We start from the raw sequence: 16,894 nt of genomic DNA, 5'->3' as shown, positions 1-16,894 counted from the left end.
CTTTATCTGTATGACCTGTAAAGGTAACCCTGGTCACACATTTACAGGCTTGGGTACAAACCATAACATACATTCTAGCAGCTCATCAAGGCTCATTTGACAGCACCTTTCAAACCCTTGAACTCTGCAACACTGAAAGACAACAGCAGCAGATACATGAGAACACCACCACCTACAAGCTAACCTCAAAGCCACACAGCATCTTGTCTTGAGCTAGAATCACCATTCCTTCAATGGTGTTGGGTTAAAAACCTCAAACTTCCTTTCAAAGAGCGCAGACAATGTAGCTACATCAGATGGACTTCAGCAGGTCAGAATTCTGCTTATCATCATCTGGGCTCAAAGGTAATTAAGAATGAGCAGCTAATGCTGGCCTTACAGTGATGCTTGCAGTCCATGAAAGAATATTTTTAAAAGTAAACTGAGTAGATTTTATGGCAATCTAATAGCTTTATGGTCTCTTCAATTGAATTTAATGTCAAGGTTAAGTAGTAAATTCAAAGTTTCAGTCTGCCACAGTAGAATGTTCTCCAGATGAATGTTGCGACCTCTTGATTAACCATGCAGTAAAATAGTCTTGACACTACTGTATCTAGCTTTTTCAGGAAGAAAAAGGTACAGCAAAAGAGAACAGGTCAATCTTTTCCACACAGCTGGAAATAAGACAAATTTGAAATTAAGTGAATTAAGACAGACTCACCTCCTGTGGTAGCTCTAATTTGGACCGGTCATCCTGCCCATTCGAATGTAAACCCATTAAATAAGGAACAGGAGCATCTAAAAAATGAAGGAGCGATGCAGGGAGGATAGGGACATACACATGCTGCCACTGACAGGGGAAGAGTATTGTAGTGATACTTTCTGCTACTGTCATCAGTCGCTGATAATCTGTTCATAAAAACACACAGCCATATAATTGTTATTTTTAAGTCCATACAGTAATTTGCAACTTCATTTTTGAGATAATATATGCAACACAAAAGCAATAGTCTTGCTTTCAAACCATAAGAGTATACTATGAATAGCAATTTCTGCTTGTATGGCTCCTTGCAAAGCTTGTCAGGTAAAATCCAGAAAACTTTTCTAAAATTAAAAAAAACTGTCAATTTTTATAAAACTATGAAAGACTTATAAAAGTCTCACAATTGTATCACAATTTATAGTCAAATCTGTTAAGGGTGGGAACCATCATATCAACACATTACAAACTCTTTGGTACAGTGTGTTACATGAAATGAAGAAAAGCATACTGGAATGATTTCAGAGCTGTTGGCTCAGATAAGGGCGGAAGAAAATCATGCATCACCCGATTTCTGGATAAGATTTCTGCTTTGCAACAAATCTCAGCCATCTTTGTTACTAGTTAAGGTATGACACTTTAATTTTCACGTCAATTCTGCCTTCAATGGCATTTGCTAGCATTACTTCTAATAACTGAGTGCAATAAGAGAGGATTGGAGTAAGAGGAATGGAAGAAGTCCCACTTATATTGAAAATCATTATATATAACACAATTTCTGTACACAAATTTTAATTCCTGTTATGATGGCTTCATTCAATATTGTCATGTCAAATTTCTGTGGAACAAGTTTCTCTATTCTCACTGCTAACTCCATATAATTATTCATATGCATCAACAGACCATGGATAATTTATGAGTAAATTATTTATGCAATCCTAACCGAGACAAAAGATCTCCACATTTGAACTATATTGACTTATTTAATAGTAGATTTGATATCATAAATTCCTTCCCCTTACAATTTCTCTGGCTAACTACTGCACAAAAAGGAAAAAACTGCACTTCTAAGGCACCTTAACACATAATATGTAAAACATAATATGTAAAATTTTGATAAATCCACTGTTTGTGCGGATAAATACTCAGCAATTCTATACATAGCATGTTTCTTGATACGATAACAGGATAAATGAGAGTTTTAAGAAATACTTCAGCCAGATTATTTTTATGTCAATACAGTGATTGTCAGCATATGTCAGCATTTTATTTGTGAGCAGAACAAGATAACCTAGAAAAATCACCACCAAGTATCAAAAAATACAGCAGAAAAGAAACTCTTCCCTGCACTGAGCACTCAGCTTCATATCGGAAAATATCCAAGCAAATGTTTAGTTCAAAGTTGCTCAAGTCAAATGATCTAATAATGCAAAGTTTTCTAAACAGAAGGTTGCCATTTTGCTAGTTTGATTTAGTTTTTTTATTTTAAATATTAAATAATATAGCTTGAGAGGCTGCTCTTGTAGAATCCCTACCAAAAATACAACTTATTTTTAACTTTTGGACGTTACTGAGCCCACAAGTATCCTGTCATCAGCTGATAATTACAATTCTTATAATTTTCCAACAAAGGGTACCACAAACTATTAAATAACGTATAAAGGGCTAAGCCTGTGGACTACTGATGATATGGTCCTTTGACCAAGAATCACAAAAGACTTAGCAGTGTGTGCCTTCAGAATACAATTTAGTATCCAAGTGTTCATATTTTCACATACTTCACTCCAAATTACACAACTTCAACAAATCGTTGCATTCTTAAAACAGAGTTATTCACAGCAATAAACGCATCTTGTGTTTTTGTTTACGACACAGCAAAGTAAATCTGACAAAGTAGCTCCAGGTTTGATTAAGTGCAAACTGAACAACAGGACTTGAGATTTTCAATTTGACATAATCATAGATAAAGAAGATAGAAAAGAAGTGGGTTGCTTTAAAAATAAATCAGGAAAGTAAAGAGAGGCAAGAGAAAACACTGGTGGGTAAAATATAGGAAAATCTAAAGGTATTTTATAAGTATATTAAGGGCAACAGAATAAGCAGAGAAAGATTAGGACCGATTAGGGACCAAAGTGGCAAACTGTGAATGGATCCAGAAGATATAGGTGAGGTTAAACTCGTAATTTGCATCTGTATTCACTACAGAGAATGACAATGTAGGCATAGAAATCAGACAGGAGGACAGTGATATAGTTGAACAAATTACAATTGAGAGGAAGGAGATATTCATGGTTTCAGCAGGCTTAAAATTGGATAAATTGCCCCAGGCCTGAATGTCAGTGTCAGGAGAGAAGATTACAGGGGCCCTGGCATCAATTTTCAAATCCTGTCTGATCACAGGAATCTTGCCTAAGGCCTGAAGGACAACTAATGTACCATCATTCAAAAGTAAGGATAAACCAGGGAACTACAAGTCAGTATCATTAACATGTTGGAAAACTCTTGGATAAAATTCTGAGGGACAGAATTAATCTTCACTCAGAAAGGCAAGGATTAATCAAGGATAATCAGCAAAACTTTTCAGAAGGAGATCATATCTGACAGGTTTGACTAAGTTTTTTTGAGGTGGTGGCTAGGTGTGTCAATAAGGGTAGTACAGCTGAAGTAATCCACATGGATTTCAGTGAGACTTTCAACGGGATGTCACATGGGAGACTTGTCAAGATGATAAGAGTCCATGGGAATCCAAGACAATTTGGAAAAGAGTATCCAAAACTGACTTAGTGTCAGGATGCAGAGGGTGATGGCAGAAGATTCTTTTTGTGACTGGAAACCTGTATCCAATATCCACTGAAGGGCTTGATGCTGGATCCTTTGCTGTTTTCAGGATACATTAATGATCTGGACACAAGTGTAGGAAATTTGATCATTAACTTTGCAATTGACATAAAAATTGGTGGTGTAGTAAATCGCAAAGAGGAAAGCCTTACACCAGAAGATGAAATAAAAGGCTAGCCAGATGGACAGAACAATGGCAAATGGAATTTCACTTGGAAAAGTCTGAGGCAATACATTTTGGGACGACTAATAAGACAAAGAAATACACGATGAATGGCAAGACCCTAGGACGTACATAGGATCAGAGGAATCTTGGTGTGAATGTAGACAGATCCTTGAAGGCAATAAAACAGGTGGATAAAGGTGGCTGAGGTAGTGAATGGGATACTTGCCTTTATTATTTCAGTAAGAATAAGGAGGTTATGATGGAGCCATATAAGATGTTATTTAGGCCACAGCTAGAATAATGTCTGCTGTTCTGCTCACCATACTATAGGAAGGATGTGATTGCTTTAGAAAGGGAGCAGAAGAGATTTATCGGGATATTGTCTGGAACATTTCAGCCATAAAGAGAGATAGATAAGCTGGAGTAGTTTTCCTTGGAACAGAGATGGCTGAAAGGTGACCTGAATTAAGCATTAGTAGGTAGATAGGAAGAAACTTTTCCCCTTACTTCAAAGATCAATAACCAGGGGGCATAAGATGCAGGAGGTTCAGAGAGATTTAAGGAAAATTTTATTTTTCCCCTCAGACAGTGGTGGATATCTGGAACTCACCGCCTGAAAGGGTGATAGAGGCAGGAACTATCACAACATTTAAGGAGTATTTAGATGAACACCTGAAACATCATAGTATGCAAGGCTTCAGGCCAAGTGTTGGAAAATGAAATTAGATTAGATAGGTCCTTGATGACCAGCACATATACAATGGGCTGAAGAGCATTTTTCCATGCTGTATGATTCTATGTAGTAAATACCTACATCTTCTGTTCATAGGACGATGACATTATTTTCTATTTGCTTTGATATTTGGTGGTCACCTTTGGTTTAAAAAACAAAAAACAAATTACGTCTCTTTCAAAATTGCTATAAAGTAGCACTGCTTTTGTTTAAATTGGGATTCATTTTGCAAATCATTAAAATAATATTTTATACTCTGAAGGTTCAAGCACTATTGAAGATTTACAAACTTCTAGCTTTCAAACTTTGTTTTGATTGAGAATCAAGTAATGCTATACAAGGTTGTTGACTTGCTTGCCGAGCTGGCTTGTTTTTGTTCAGATATTTCATCACCACGCTAGGTGACATCATCAGTGCAGCCTCCGATGAAGCAATGTTATTCTACTCCGCTTGGAATTTATACTGTCCGGTTTATTATGGTGAGTACTGTCACTTCCGGTTTTGATCTGTATGAGTTTGTATATGAGGTCCAATTCTATATGTTTGTTAATTGAAGTATGGGTGGAGAACCATGCCTCTAGGAATTCCCATGCATGTCTATTCCTAGGAATTGATCTGTATGAGTTTGTATATGAGGTCCAATTCTATATGTTTGTTAATTGAAGTATGGGTGGAGAATCATGCCTCTAGGAATTCCCATGCATGTCTATTCCTAGGAATTTCTAGAGGCATGGCTCTCCATCCATACTTCAATCAACAAACATATAGAATTGGACCTCATATACAAACCCATACAGATCAAAACCGGAAGTGACAGTACTCACCATAATAAACCGGACAGTATAAATTCCAAGCGGAGTAGAATAACATTGCTTCATCGGAGGCTGCACTGATGATGTCATTTAGCGTGGTGAGGAAATGTCTGACCGAAAACAAGCCAGCTCGGCGAGCAAGTCAACAACCTCATCAACAACCCGAGCTACAGATCTTTGCCAAAACTTTAAATACTATACAAGACCACTGAAGTACTAGACGTTATAAATTTCATCTCAAAAAAAAAATCAAAGATAACTGAGATAAACAAAGACATTGGAAATGAGATTCAACATGAACTGCCTAATACTGTCTCCTTTGTTACTAAACACCTGCTGTTGTCACCTTCCATAAATTTAAAAAAAGCTCAACAATGGAAAATTAAGACTGATCTGCATTTCAAAAATATTGAATTAATATCTCTACAATTAAGTTGAATATATTGCAACTTAGATGTTTATTTCTTGAACTGAAAATATTATTGCTAGCATTTCTTTTAAATAGTGTGACTTCATTTCTTATGGTTTTTTGCCATTTTTATTCTGTTTACTTTTGATCATTCTTTATTGATTACAGTATTAAAGCGCTCTTATTTTAACAAATTGTTAAATTGCACAATTATGGTGAATGACATCAATGCGTAGCTTTGGCATCAAATATCAAAGTGAACCCTACCACTAAATTAGATGCAGCACAACTATAGAAACAGTAAATATAACACCTTCTATTTTTATTTCATCATTTAACCAGAAAGGAACTGAAGATTGGACTTAGGAAAGCTAGAAGGGGCTATGAAAAAGCCTTGGCAGGTAGGATTAAGGAAAACCTGAAGGCGTTCTATACTTACGTGAGGAACAAGAGAATGGCCAGAGTGAGGGTAGGGCCAATCAGGGATAGTGGAGGGAACTTGTGCACGGAGTCGGAGGAGGTAGGCGAGGTCCTTACTGAATACTTTGCTTCAGTATTCATCAGTGAAAGGGACCCTGACATTTGTGAGGACAGCGTGAAACAGGCTGATATGCTCAAACAGGTTGCTGTCAGGAAGGAGGATGTGCTAGAAATTTTGAAAAACATCAGGATAGATAAGTCCCCTGGGCCAGATGGGATATACCCAAGGTTGCTACAGGAAGTGAGGGAAGAGATTGCTGCACCTTAGGCAATGATCTTGGCATCCTCACTATCCACTGGAGTAGTACCAGATGATTGGAGAGTGGCAAATGTCACTCCCTTGTTCAAGAAAGGGAATAGGGATAATCCTGGGAATTATAGACTAGTCAGTCTTACTTCTGTTGTGGCAAATTATTGGAGAGGATTCCGAGAGATATTATTTATGATTATTTGGAAAAGCACAGTTTGATTAGAAATAGTCAATACGGCTTTGTAAGGGGCAGGTCATGCCTCACAAGCCTTACTGAATTCTTTGAGGATGTGACAAAACACACTGATGAAGGCAGAGCAGTAGATGTGGTGTATATGGATTTTAGCAAGGCATTTGATAAGGTTCCCCCATGGTAGGCTCATTCAGAAAGTAAGGAGGCATGGGATTCAGGGAACTTTGGCTGTCTGGATACGGAACTGACTGTCCAATAGAAGACAGAGGGTGGTAGTAGATGGAAAGTATTCAGCCTGGAGCTCGGTGACCAGCGATGTTCTGCAGGGTTCTATTCTGGGACCTCTACTCTTTGTGATCTTTATAAATAACTTGGATGAGGAAGTGGAAGGATGGGTTAGTACGTTTGCTGATAACACAATGGTTGGTGGAGTTGTGGATAGTATGGAGGGCTGTTGTAGGTTGCAACGGGACATTGACTGGATGCAGAGCTGGGCAAAGAAATGGCAGATGGAATTCAACCCGGAAAAGTGTGAAGTGATTCATTTTGGAAGGTCGAATTTGAATGTAAAATACAGGGTTAATGGCAGGATTCTTGGCAGTGCGGAGGAACAGAGGGATCTTGGGGTCCACGTCCATAGATCCCTCAAAGTTGCTACCCAAGTTGATAGGGTTGTTAAGAAGGCGTATGGTGTGTTGGCTTTCATTGGCAGGGGAATTGAGTTTAAGAGCCACGAGGTTACACTGCAGCTCTATAAAACCCCGGTTAGACCACACTTGGGATATTGTGTTCAGCGCTGGTCGCCTCATTATAGGAAGGATGTGGAAGCTTTAGAGAGGGTGCAGGATGCTGCTTGGACTGGATGGGAGGTGTTATGAGGAAAGGTTGAGGGAGCTAGGGCTTTTCTCATTAGAGCGAAGAAGGTTGAGATGTGACTTGATAGAGCTGTACAAGATGATGACAGGCATAGATAGAGAAGATATCCAGAGACTTTTTCCCAGGGCGGAAATGACTATTATGAGGGGACATAATTTTAAAGTGATTGGAGGCAGGTATAGGGGAGTTGTCAAAGGTAGGCTCTTTACACAGAGAGTGGTGGGTGCATGGAATGCGCTGCCAGTGTTGGTAGTGGAGTCAGATACATTTGGGACATTTAAGCGACTCTTGGATAGGCACATGGATGATAGTAAAATGTAGGATAGTTTGATCTGAGAGAAGGATAATAGGTCGTGGGCTGTACTGTTCTATGTTTTATATTCTATGTTCAAAATCCACTATAAATGCCTCAGTATGTCTCTCCAGGCCTCACAAAAGTATTAAAAACATAAGAAATGGGAGTTGCAGTGGGTCATTTGGCCTGTTGAGCTGGTCTGCCATACAACAGTATCATGGTTGATATTCTACCTCAACTTCATCTTTCTATCCTATCTCCATATTCTGTATTACCCAAAAATCTACCAATCAATCTCTTTCTTAAATTATAAATTGACTGAATATCCACAGCTTTCCAAAGTGAAGAATTTTCTGAAGTTCCACAACCTTTTGAAGATTTTTTTTGGAAAAATATCACTCCAAAATGCCAACACCTTATTCCAAGACACAGATACCATTTTCTAGGTTCCCCCAAACAGAAACATTTGATCAGCTTCTACCCTGTATTACCCTTTAGTATCTTTTTCTATATTCTATTTAAATCACTTCTCATTCTTCCTAACTCCAGGAAACGTAGGCCTAGACTACTCTATCCCTCCTCATATGACAATCTCCTCAACCCAGGCACCATTCTATTAAATACTCGTTGCAGTCCTTCCACAACAAGTATGTCAGTCCTCAGTTATTATACATTATACAGTGTAAGCCGCATCCCAAGCAGGGCATTCAGCCCATTGAGTCCACACTGAAACCTCCAAAGAGCATATGGCCAATCCCACCCATCCCTCTCCACCCTATCCCTGTAACCCTGCATTTCCCATGGCTAATCCACCTAGCCTGCACATCCCTGGGCACTATGGGTAATTTAGCATGGCGAATCCACCTAACGTGCACATCTTTGGACTGTGGGTGAAAACCAGAGCACCTGGAGAAAACCCACGTAGACACAGGGAGAATGTGCAAACTCCTCACAGACAGTCACCCAAACATGGGATCGAACCCAGGTCCCTATCACTGTGAGGCAGGAGTGCTAACCACTAAGCCACCGTGCCACCCTAATACTTGCACAATTAATGTACATTAATTCAAAAATGAAGCAAAGCTGGCCAAAATAATTTTAATCAAAACATCTAATATACCTTAAATAATCTTTAACACCTTTAATAATCCCAAGTCTCCATACTGAAAGCAAAGTTCTGTAACCTCACGCCCTGGACCTTCTTAGAAATTTTTGAACAGAATTTCTTCCTTTGGCTATGTGCAACTTTGGTATTACACTTGACCAAGATGAACTTGCAACCTCATTTTGACACCATTATTCCATAACATCACCCAGCTGCTCCTTTGTCAATAAATCTGCTGCTGAAAGACTCATTCATGTCTTTGTTACCTCTATTCTTGGCTATTCAAATACATTCATGGCCGGTTTCCACATTCCACTCTCCATTAACTTAAGGTCATCCAAAACTGCTGTCTGTGTCTTAACACACCCCAATATCCATTGATCTATCACCCGCACGAGCTGATCTACATTGGTCCCTAGTCAAGCAACAATTTTAAGCTGTTATCCTTGTTTACAAATAGGTCCAATGGCTTCATTCTTCCCTATCTTTGCAATCTTCTCCATACCCACTAACTTCAAAGATATTTGCACTCCCTCAATTCTAGCTTCTTCAGTATCCCTGGTTTTAATCGGTTCAACTATAGAGTAGCCATGCCTTCAGCTGCTTAGGCCCTAAAGCTTTGGAGTGCCCTTCCTATACCTCATCAACTCTCTTTCCTCAAGACATGTCTCCTTATACCTTCTCAATGACATATGTTGTTTCTTGGCATGTTTTATTACATTCAAGATGCTATATAAAAATAAATTGTTGCCATTGCTTACTTGGAGCTGACAGGAAAGAAAAATTAGGCATAATTATTTTCAAGGTATACCTTGCTCAGCTGTCAGAAATGGAACTGAAGGTTTTAGGATTTAGTTTGATTCAAAGTATTGAAATGTTTACGCAATATCACATAGTTCATAGCAAGGATTATTACAAGTATAGCACAGAAACAGGCTTTTTGTCCAAACATGCCATTGCCAGGGTTAGCACTTCACATAAACTCTGCCTGTCCTTCATCATCCAATCCCATCAACATAATTAAATCCTTTCCACTGATTTTTTTAAAAAATCTAACTTCCCTTTTGATACATTGAGTTGCTTCAACTACTCCTCATGGTATCAAGTTCAGCATTTTACCAACTCTACGTGTAATGAAGTTTCTCCTGAATTTATTATTGTTTATTAGTGACATATTATATTGATACCATTACTGTAGATCGCTGTATACATTGAAGTGTCAAAGCCCTTTCAAAAATGGACATCTACTTTTACACCAGTGCTGTTGTACAGAATGTGAAAAAATTAACACCAGTTTTCAAATTACTTCGACACTAAGCATTTAATTAAATGAATTCATTGCAAGGAAACCTTTAACCATAACCAAAAGATTAAAAACTGTTAAATTCATCATCTTTGTTGTCCACACAAAGAGTTAATTGAATTCAGTTGCTGTGACTATGGCATCATGATAATGATTGCTCTCTAGATAAGATTTGGTGCTTTCGCTTTCAGAATCATCCCTTCACAAATCTCATCTTCCTCTCCCTCCACTGAATTGGCAATTCCATACTTTTTTGAATGATCTAATGATAGCTTATGCATTCATAGCATTCCACAAATTGATGAAGAACTCACACAGACTCACACAGTGACGCCCACATCGCATGAACAAATAAAGAAAAAAAAAACACACAAGCCTATTTATACACTTTGAGATAGGCTTTTTCCATCGATCATTTACCTGGTCTATTTAGTTCAAACTTGATCCTTGAATTGCTTGCCAAGGCACAAATCCGAAGGTTCAACTCTGTATGTTAGATACCCAGTATAACAACAATTTGGGTTTTTTTCTGAATGGAATCAAAATATACCAGAGGGAGATCAGTTCACTTGCATACAAGAATCAAAGGTTATCAGAAGTAAATGGGAATCGAATTCAAGACACGTAACAGATCAGCCATGATCTTATTGACTGGCGGAGCAAACTCAAGGGATTGAAGAGTCTCCTTGTGCTATAAATGGGTACATTCAGATACTATCTGGATGGCTATTCTGCACATGATCAATTCACAGCTTCACTCCATCCTGATCTACCCTACTGTTGTGATGGACACGCACAAAACTGACTGCAAGGAACTGGACTTTCTATCTGGGTTATGTTTGAGAATTTATTGAAGTCTTTTAGCTCTGTCAGTCATGGAAACTAATATCACCTTGAATCTTAGTGAGGTGAAGGCCTAGTGGTATCATTGTGAGACTATTAAGCCAGAAACCCTAGTAATGTTCTGAGGACTTGGGTTTGAATCCTGCATAAAATCATGAGGGGCATAGATAAGGTGAATAGCAAAGGTCTTTTCCCTAGGGAGGGGTGTACAAAACTAGGGGGCATTTTTTTTTTTTAAGGTGAGAGGAGAAAAATATAGACATTAGGGAAAATTTCTGTATGCAGAGAGTGGTTCATGTGTGGAATGAACTTAGAGAGGAAGTGGTGGATGCAGGTACAGTTACAACAGGCAATCATAGAATCATAGAATCTCTACAGTGTGGAAGCAGGTCATTCGGCCCATCGAGTCCACAAAGACTCTCCAAAGAGCATCCCACCCAAACCCACACCATCCCTGCAACCCTGCATTTCCCATGGCTAATCCACCTAGCCTGCACATCCCTGGACACTATGGGGAATTTAGCATGGCGAATCCACCTACCCTGCACATCTTTGGGAGGAAACCAGAGCACCTGGAGGAAACTCACGCAGACACAGAGAGAATGTGCAAACTCCACACAGACAATTGCCAGAGGCTGGAATTGAATCTGGGTCTCTGGTGCTGTGAGGCAGCAGTGCGAACCACTGTGCCACCCCGTTTAAAAGATATTTAGACAGGTACATGAATTGGAAATGTTTAGAGGGATATTGGCCAAACACAGGTAAATGGGACTGGTTTAGTTTGAGAAACCTGGTTGGCATGGATGAGTTGGGCCGAAGGGTCTATTTCCATGCTATATGACACATATGACATGTGAATCCAGACCTACAACAATATGGTTGACACTTAACTGCCCTCAGAACAATTAGGGATGGGTAATAAATGGCCAGTGATGCCCACATCCCATGAATGAACAAAAAAGAAAACCTTCTTACATCTTCTTTCATTAGAATGGTATTTAAACCTTTGCAGTCCACAGCTCTTGATGGACATACTGAAATTCACAGGCATCTCATTCATGTTGCTAATGTGACAAATGAACCCTTATGCTTTTGCTGCAGTCTAATCAAGATTTGTAATTCTGGCACAGAGATCTCACTGAGTAATCTTGACCTTCCGCAGCAACACCAGATATTTACTTTACACAAAGCTACTACTCCAACTTACTGCTGTTTTGAAATATTTGCTGGATTCAGGGTTTGTTTGACCCACTTAAGTGCATTCCTTCTCTGGCGGTGATGGAAACATTTAGGTGGTTTTTGAAGACATATACTGACATAAGCTTCTCAAGACTATGTCACTGGTAATCCCTGATCTCATGCCACATTTGGTCTTGACACCTTCTTCCATTGCCACACAGTCATTTGGCAAGTTAGCAAATGTTATGACATTTAATTCAAAAACAGCTTCACACTTTGTTGTTTTTATTGGAAAACACATCTCTATTCATCATTCAGTACAAATGGTCTGCTCTATGTAGGTTTGTCTTAAATTAACACGTTTTCTTGCTAACACAGCAGCCTCCACTCCGATCTCATGCATTAATTTATAAAGGTGAATAACATACACCTTGCTTAGGCGAAAAACTGGAGCCAACTCCTAATGAAAGTATAGCATTTCTTAGCAGCTAAAATGGTTGTTTGGAGGTTGGGGTTCAACATAATTCATTCAGTATAAGTCTAAAGAGGATTTGTGGCACCAGAAAAATTGGGCTGTTTTACGCACCAAGTCAACATGTACAGCACAATCTATGGTAGTTCTGGTCTCCTCTGTAAGTGGAATCATCTTCTCTTCATCTAACCCATAAAACCCATTCAGAAACTTGAAAGGGGTGGCCCAGTGGCTCAGTGGTTAGCACTGCTGCCTCACAGTGCCAGGAACCCGGGGTCGATTCCAACCTTAGGCGACTGTCTGTGTGGAGTTTGCACATTCTCCCCATGTCTGCATGGGTTTCCTCCAGGTGCTCTGGTATCCTCCCACAGTCCAAAGATGTGCAGTGGATTGGCCATGTTAAATTGCCCATAGTATTCAGGGATGTGTAGATTAGGTGGGTTATAGGGAGATGGGTCTGGGTGGGATGTTCCGAGGGTCAGTGTAGATTTTTTGGGCTGAAGGGCCTGTTTCCATACTGTAGGGATTCTAGGATCTTTTAACAGGTCATTCCTCAGGGTAGACCCAGACTTTTCAAATGTTACTTAACAGGTAATAATCTCAGCTCTGAAGTCATTCCAGTTAATCTTTTTTGCACCTTCCACCCTTATCACGGCATGCTGATTATAATATGAAGACCGGAACTGTTCACAGTACTTCATGTATGCCTAGCCAAAGTGCCTTATGCGTTTAACTTAACTTGCGCTTTTTAATTCTATGCTTGTACAAATTAGATCCAGTGCCTTGTTTCTTTTTTAATGGTTTTATTAACCTGTGTCACTACTATTAGTGATCCATGATGGGAAGACGATGGATAAGGAGGAGGCTAGTTTGGAGTTAAGCACCATTTTAGATCTGTTGGGAAGAATATCTGTTTATCTACTGTAAATACTTTTTAATACTATGACCTGTTTGCAAACCTTCCAGATATAGTCTTTAGTGCCACAATTTCTTCAATGACACAGTTTTCTAAAACCTACATAGATACCTGCATCAACAGATTAAATATATTTAGCATTCTTGCCACAAAGGATTTGACTTTGTATTTTTCTCTACTAATTTTTTATTGGCCACTTACCCCTACAATCTAATTACTTGTTCACATTTCCCTTCGTCTGTTGCTTTCATCCCAGCAATTTTCTATTCTTTCCAAAAATCCGCAAACTTTACCAATTTAGTTCTAAGTCCAGATTATTTATCTTGTTCTAATGGCAATTCTAATGTCAAGTGTAATGTCATATACAGTAAATTATGAGACCTGAGAATTACTAAAAGAATACATTTTGTCAAAGCTTTTTTGTCTCGCACTCATCAGGACAATTTTCAAGGAGTACCAAAGTACAGGTAAAAGAACATGTCTAATGTGTGAGAGAAGAATGCTGATTGGTTGGCAAGTGAACTCTGACTGGTTGAGGCATTGTCATGGAAAATGCACCATTTAATGATAACTTTGGCAATTTCATTAAATTTTAAACTGGGCAGGTTGAATCAACTCACGGTATTGCCTGAGAAACAAACTGAAGAATTGCTGCTACCATTTTTGTTGAGTTTAAATTTGTAAATGTAAAGTCGACATAGTCTGCCAGACCACAGGGCTGCACTCTCGGTAGAAAGACACAACTGGTGATGGTTTAACCTTAGGATCACCAAGCGTCAGGCAAGAGGAGAGACTGGAAAAATTCTTTCATGGTAACCTCAGTTGATATGGGAACTGAATCCATGCAGTTGGCATCACTCTGCATTGTAAACTAGCCATCCACCCAACTGAGCTAATTGGCCCCCAGTTTGAGTAGGGGGTGAAGCTAACTGTTTCATGTACTGTTATGTACTAACAACACAAGTGGTGTTTGCTACTTACAGGATAGTGCAGTCAGGCCAAAAAGAATGTTCTGCCTGTCACATACGAGTAATGTGCCACATAGATTTCAGTGCGAGTGTGATATTAGGTGTACACAGGCTGTAAGTGCCAAAACCTAACATATCAAATAGCATATCACTTTGACGGTTTGCAACAAGAAAGTACTGACTGTACCCATCCAGCCTGAACTTGCAAAACGCTAAACAAAATATTAAATCCGAACAGAACTTGCTGAATAATCTCACATGCATAACTAATTACATAAACAACCAATTTAGGATTGTTTGAACAAGGGTCACTGGACCTGGAACACTGACTCTGCTTTCTGTCCACAAATGCTGCCAAACCTGCTGAGATGCTGCAGCAATTTCTGTCTTTGTTTAGGATTGTCAATCTAGCTCACAGTTCAGCATATATGAATGTACTGAATCTACATAAATTGATATACAGGACCCTGTTCTTTGCAGACAGAAAGCACGTGCCACACACTGTGCCTGCTTCGATCGACAAAATAAATGCCAGCCATTCTTCAGTTTGTTTCTCAAGGTAACATCTTGACCAAACAGGATCAGGGTCAATCTCCCTGGTTTAAAGTTTTCAACAAAGCTTGACAGTTAACAGTTTCATCATTAACCACACTCCACAACCACACTCTACCAATCAAAGTCCATTTGTCAATCAATCTGTATTCTCCTCAGATAATAAATGTTGCTTTCCCTTTTCTTTGATATTTCTGGTGAATTGTTTTGATTGCAAGATGAATATCTTCAAATATATGGGCTGAATCTTACTTTTTTTGGACTGTGAAGAAGGTTATTTAAGATTACAAAGAGATCTTGATCAATTGGGTCAATGGGCTGAGGAGTGGCAGATGGAGTTTAATTTAGATAAATGTGAGGTATGCATTTTGGTTATAAAAAGGGCAGGACTTATACAATTAATGGTAGGGCCCTGGGTAGTGATGTAGAATGGAGAGACCTAGGGTTCAGGTACATAATTCTTTGAAATTTGCATCACAGATAGATAGTGTGGTTAAGGAAGTGTTTGGCATGCTTGTCTTCATTGCACAGACCTTTGAGTATAGGAGTTGGGACATCATATTGAGGTTGTGCAGTACATTGGTGAGACCTCTTCTGGATTACTGTTTGCAGTTCTGGTTGCTCTGTTATAGAAAGGACATTATTAAACCGGAGAGGGTTCAAAAAAGACTTACCAGGATGTTGCCAGGAATGGATGGTATAAAAATAGGTTGAATACACTGGGACTTGTTTCACTGGAGCATAAGAGGTTGAGGGGTGATAGACGTTTATAAAATCAAGAGGAGCATAGATAAGATGAATACTAAAGGTCTTTTAACTAGGTTGGGGGAATGCAAAACCAGGGGGCATATTTTTAATATCAGAGGATAAAGATTTTAAAAAGACATGAGGGGCAATTTCTTTACACAGAGATTGGTTCATGTGTGGAATGAACTTCCAAAGGATGTGGTGGATGCAGGTATAGTTACAAAGTTTAAAAGCCATTTGAATAAGCACATCAATAGGAAAGGTATGGTTGGATATGGACCAAATGCAAGCAGGTGGGACTTGTTTAGTTTGGGAACATGGTCGGCGTGGATTAGTTGGACTGAATGGTCTGTTTCCACACTGTCTGACTTTTGTAAGTCAGAAGTGCATTGGGTTTTTGGAGGGATTTCCCACTGCGAGGCTGAGTGGCTTTTCTCACCATATCCTAACAAACTTACTTCACTAACTATCTACCCCTAACCTGAATTGATTGATAACAAAACAAGATTATGGTGTTTGGAGATAGCAAGAACTGCAGATGCTGGAGTCAGAGACAACACAGTGTGGAGCTGGAGAAACACAGCGTGGAGCTGGAGGAACACAGCAGGTCAGACAGCATCAGAGGAACAGGAAAGTTGAAGTTTCGGAAGGGTCCCAACCCAAAATGTCAACTTTCCTGCTACTCTAATGCTGCCTGACCTGCTGTGTTCCTCCAGCTCCATACTGTTGTCCAAGATTATGGTGTTCACTTTGTGACAGCTCAGAGCTACACCGGTGGATATGGGGTTACCATTGCCAGCAGAGATCGTGTTTGTAAGGCAAGTGAGAATGATATTACTAGGCCACAACCGATTCAAATTCTCAAAAATGCAGGTTACAATTCTCGTCAAACATGACTGAAAATGGTGTATGACCAGCAGTCATCCTGCAGAACCACTTCAACTATACACAGGATAGGTCAGAGTTTAACACCCTACAAGGGAACACTGTTATTTGCAGAGGCTTTCAAACAACACTA

General features: G+C 39.2%; 1 protein-coding gene across 1 annotated transcript in view; it reads right to left on the bottom strand.

Moving 5' to 3' along the window:
• Positions 1-16,894, bottom strand: part of dennd5a (DENN/MADD domain containing 5A) — a 139,994-nt gene that overhangs the window by 103,952 nt on the left and 19,148 nt on the right. Inside the window, exon 5 of the mRNA XM_048607332.1 lies at positions 701-888. Coding sequence (XP_048463289.1) covers positions 701-888 — 188 coding nt within the window. The remainder of the gene's footprint in view (positions 1-700; positions 889-16,894) is intronic.

This window comes from Rhincodon typus, chromosome 17 (assembly GCF_021869965.1).
Source record: "Rhincodon typus isolate 14 chromosome 17, sRhiTyp1.1, whole genome shotgun sequence".
Lineage (NCBI taxonomy): Eukaryota > Metazoa > Chordata > Chondrichthyes > Orectolobiformes > Rhincodontidae > Rhincodon > Rhincodon typus.
This window is presented reverse-complemented; position numbering and strand designations above follow the sequence as displayed.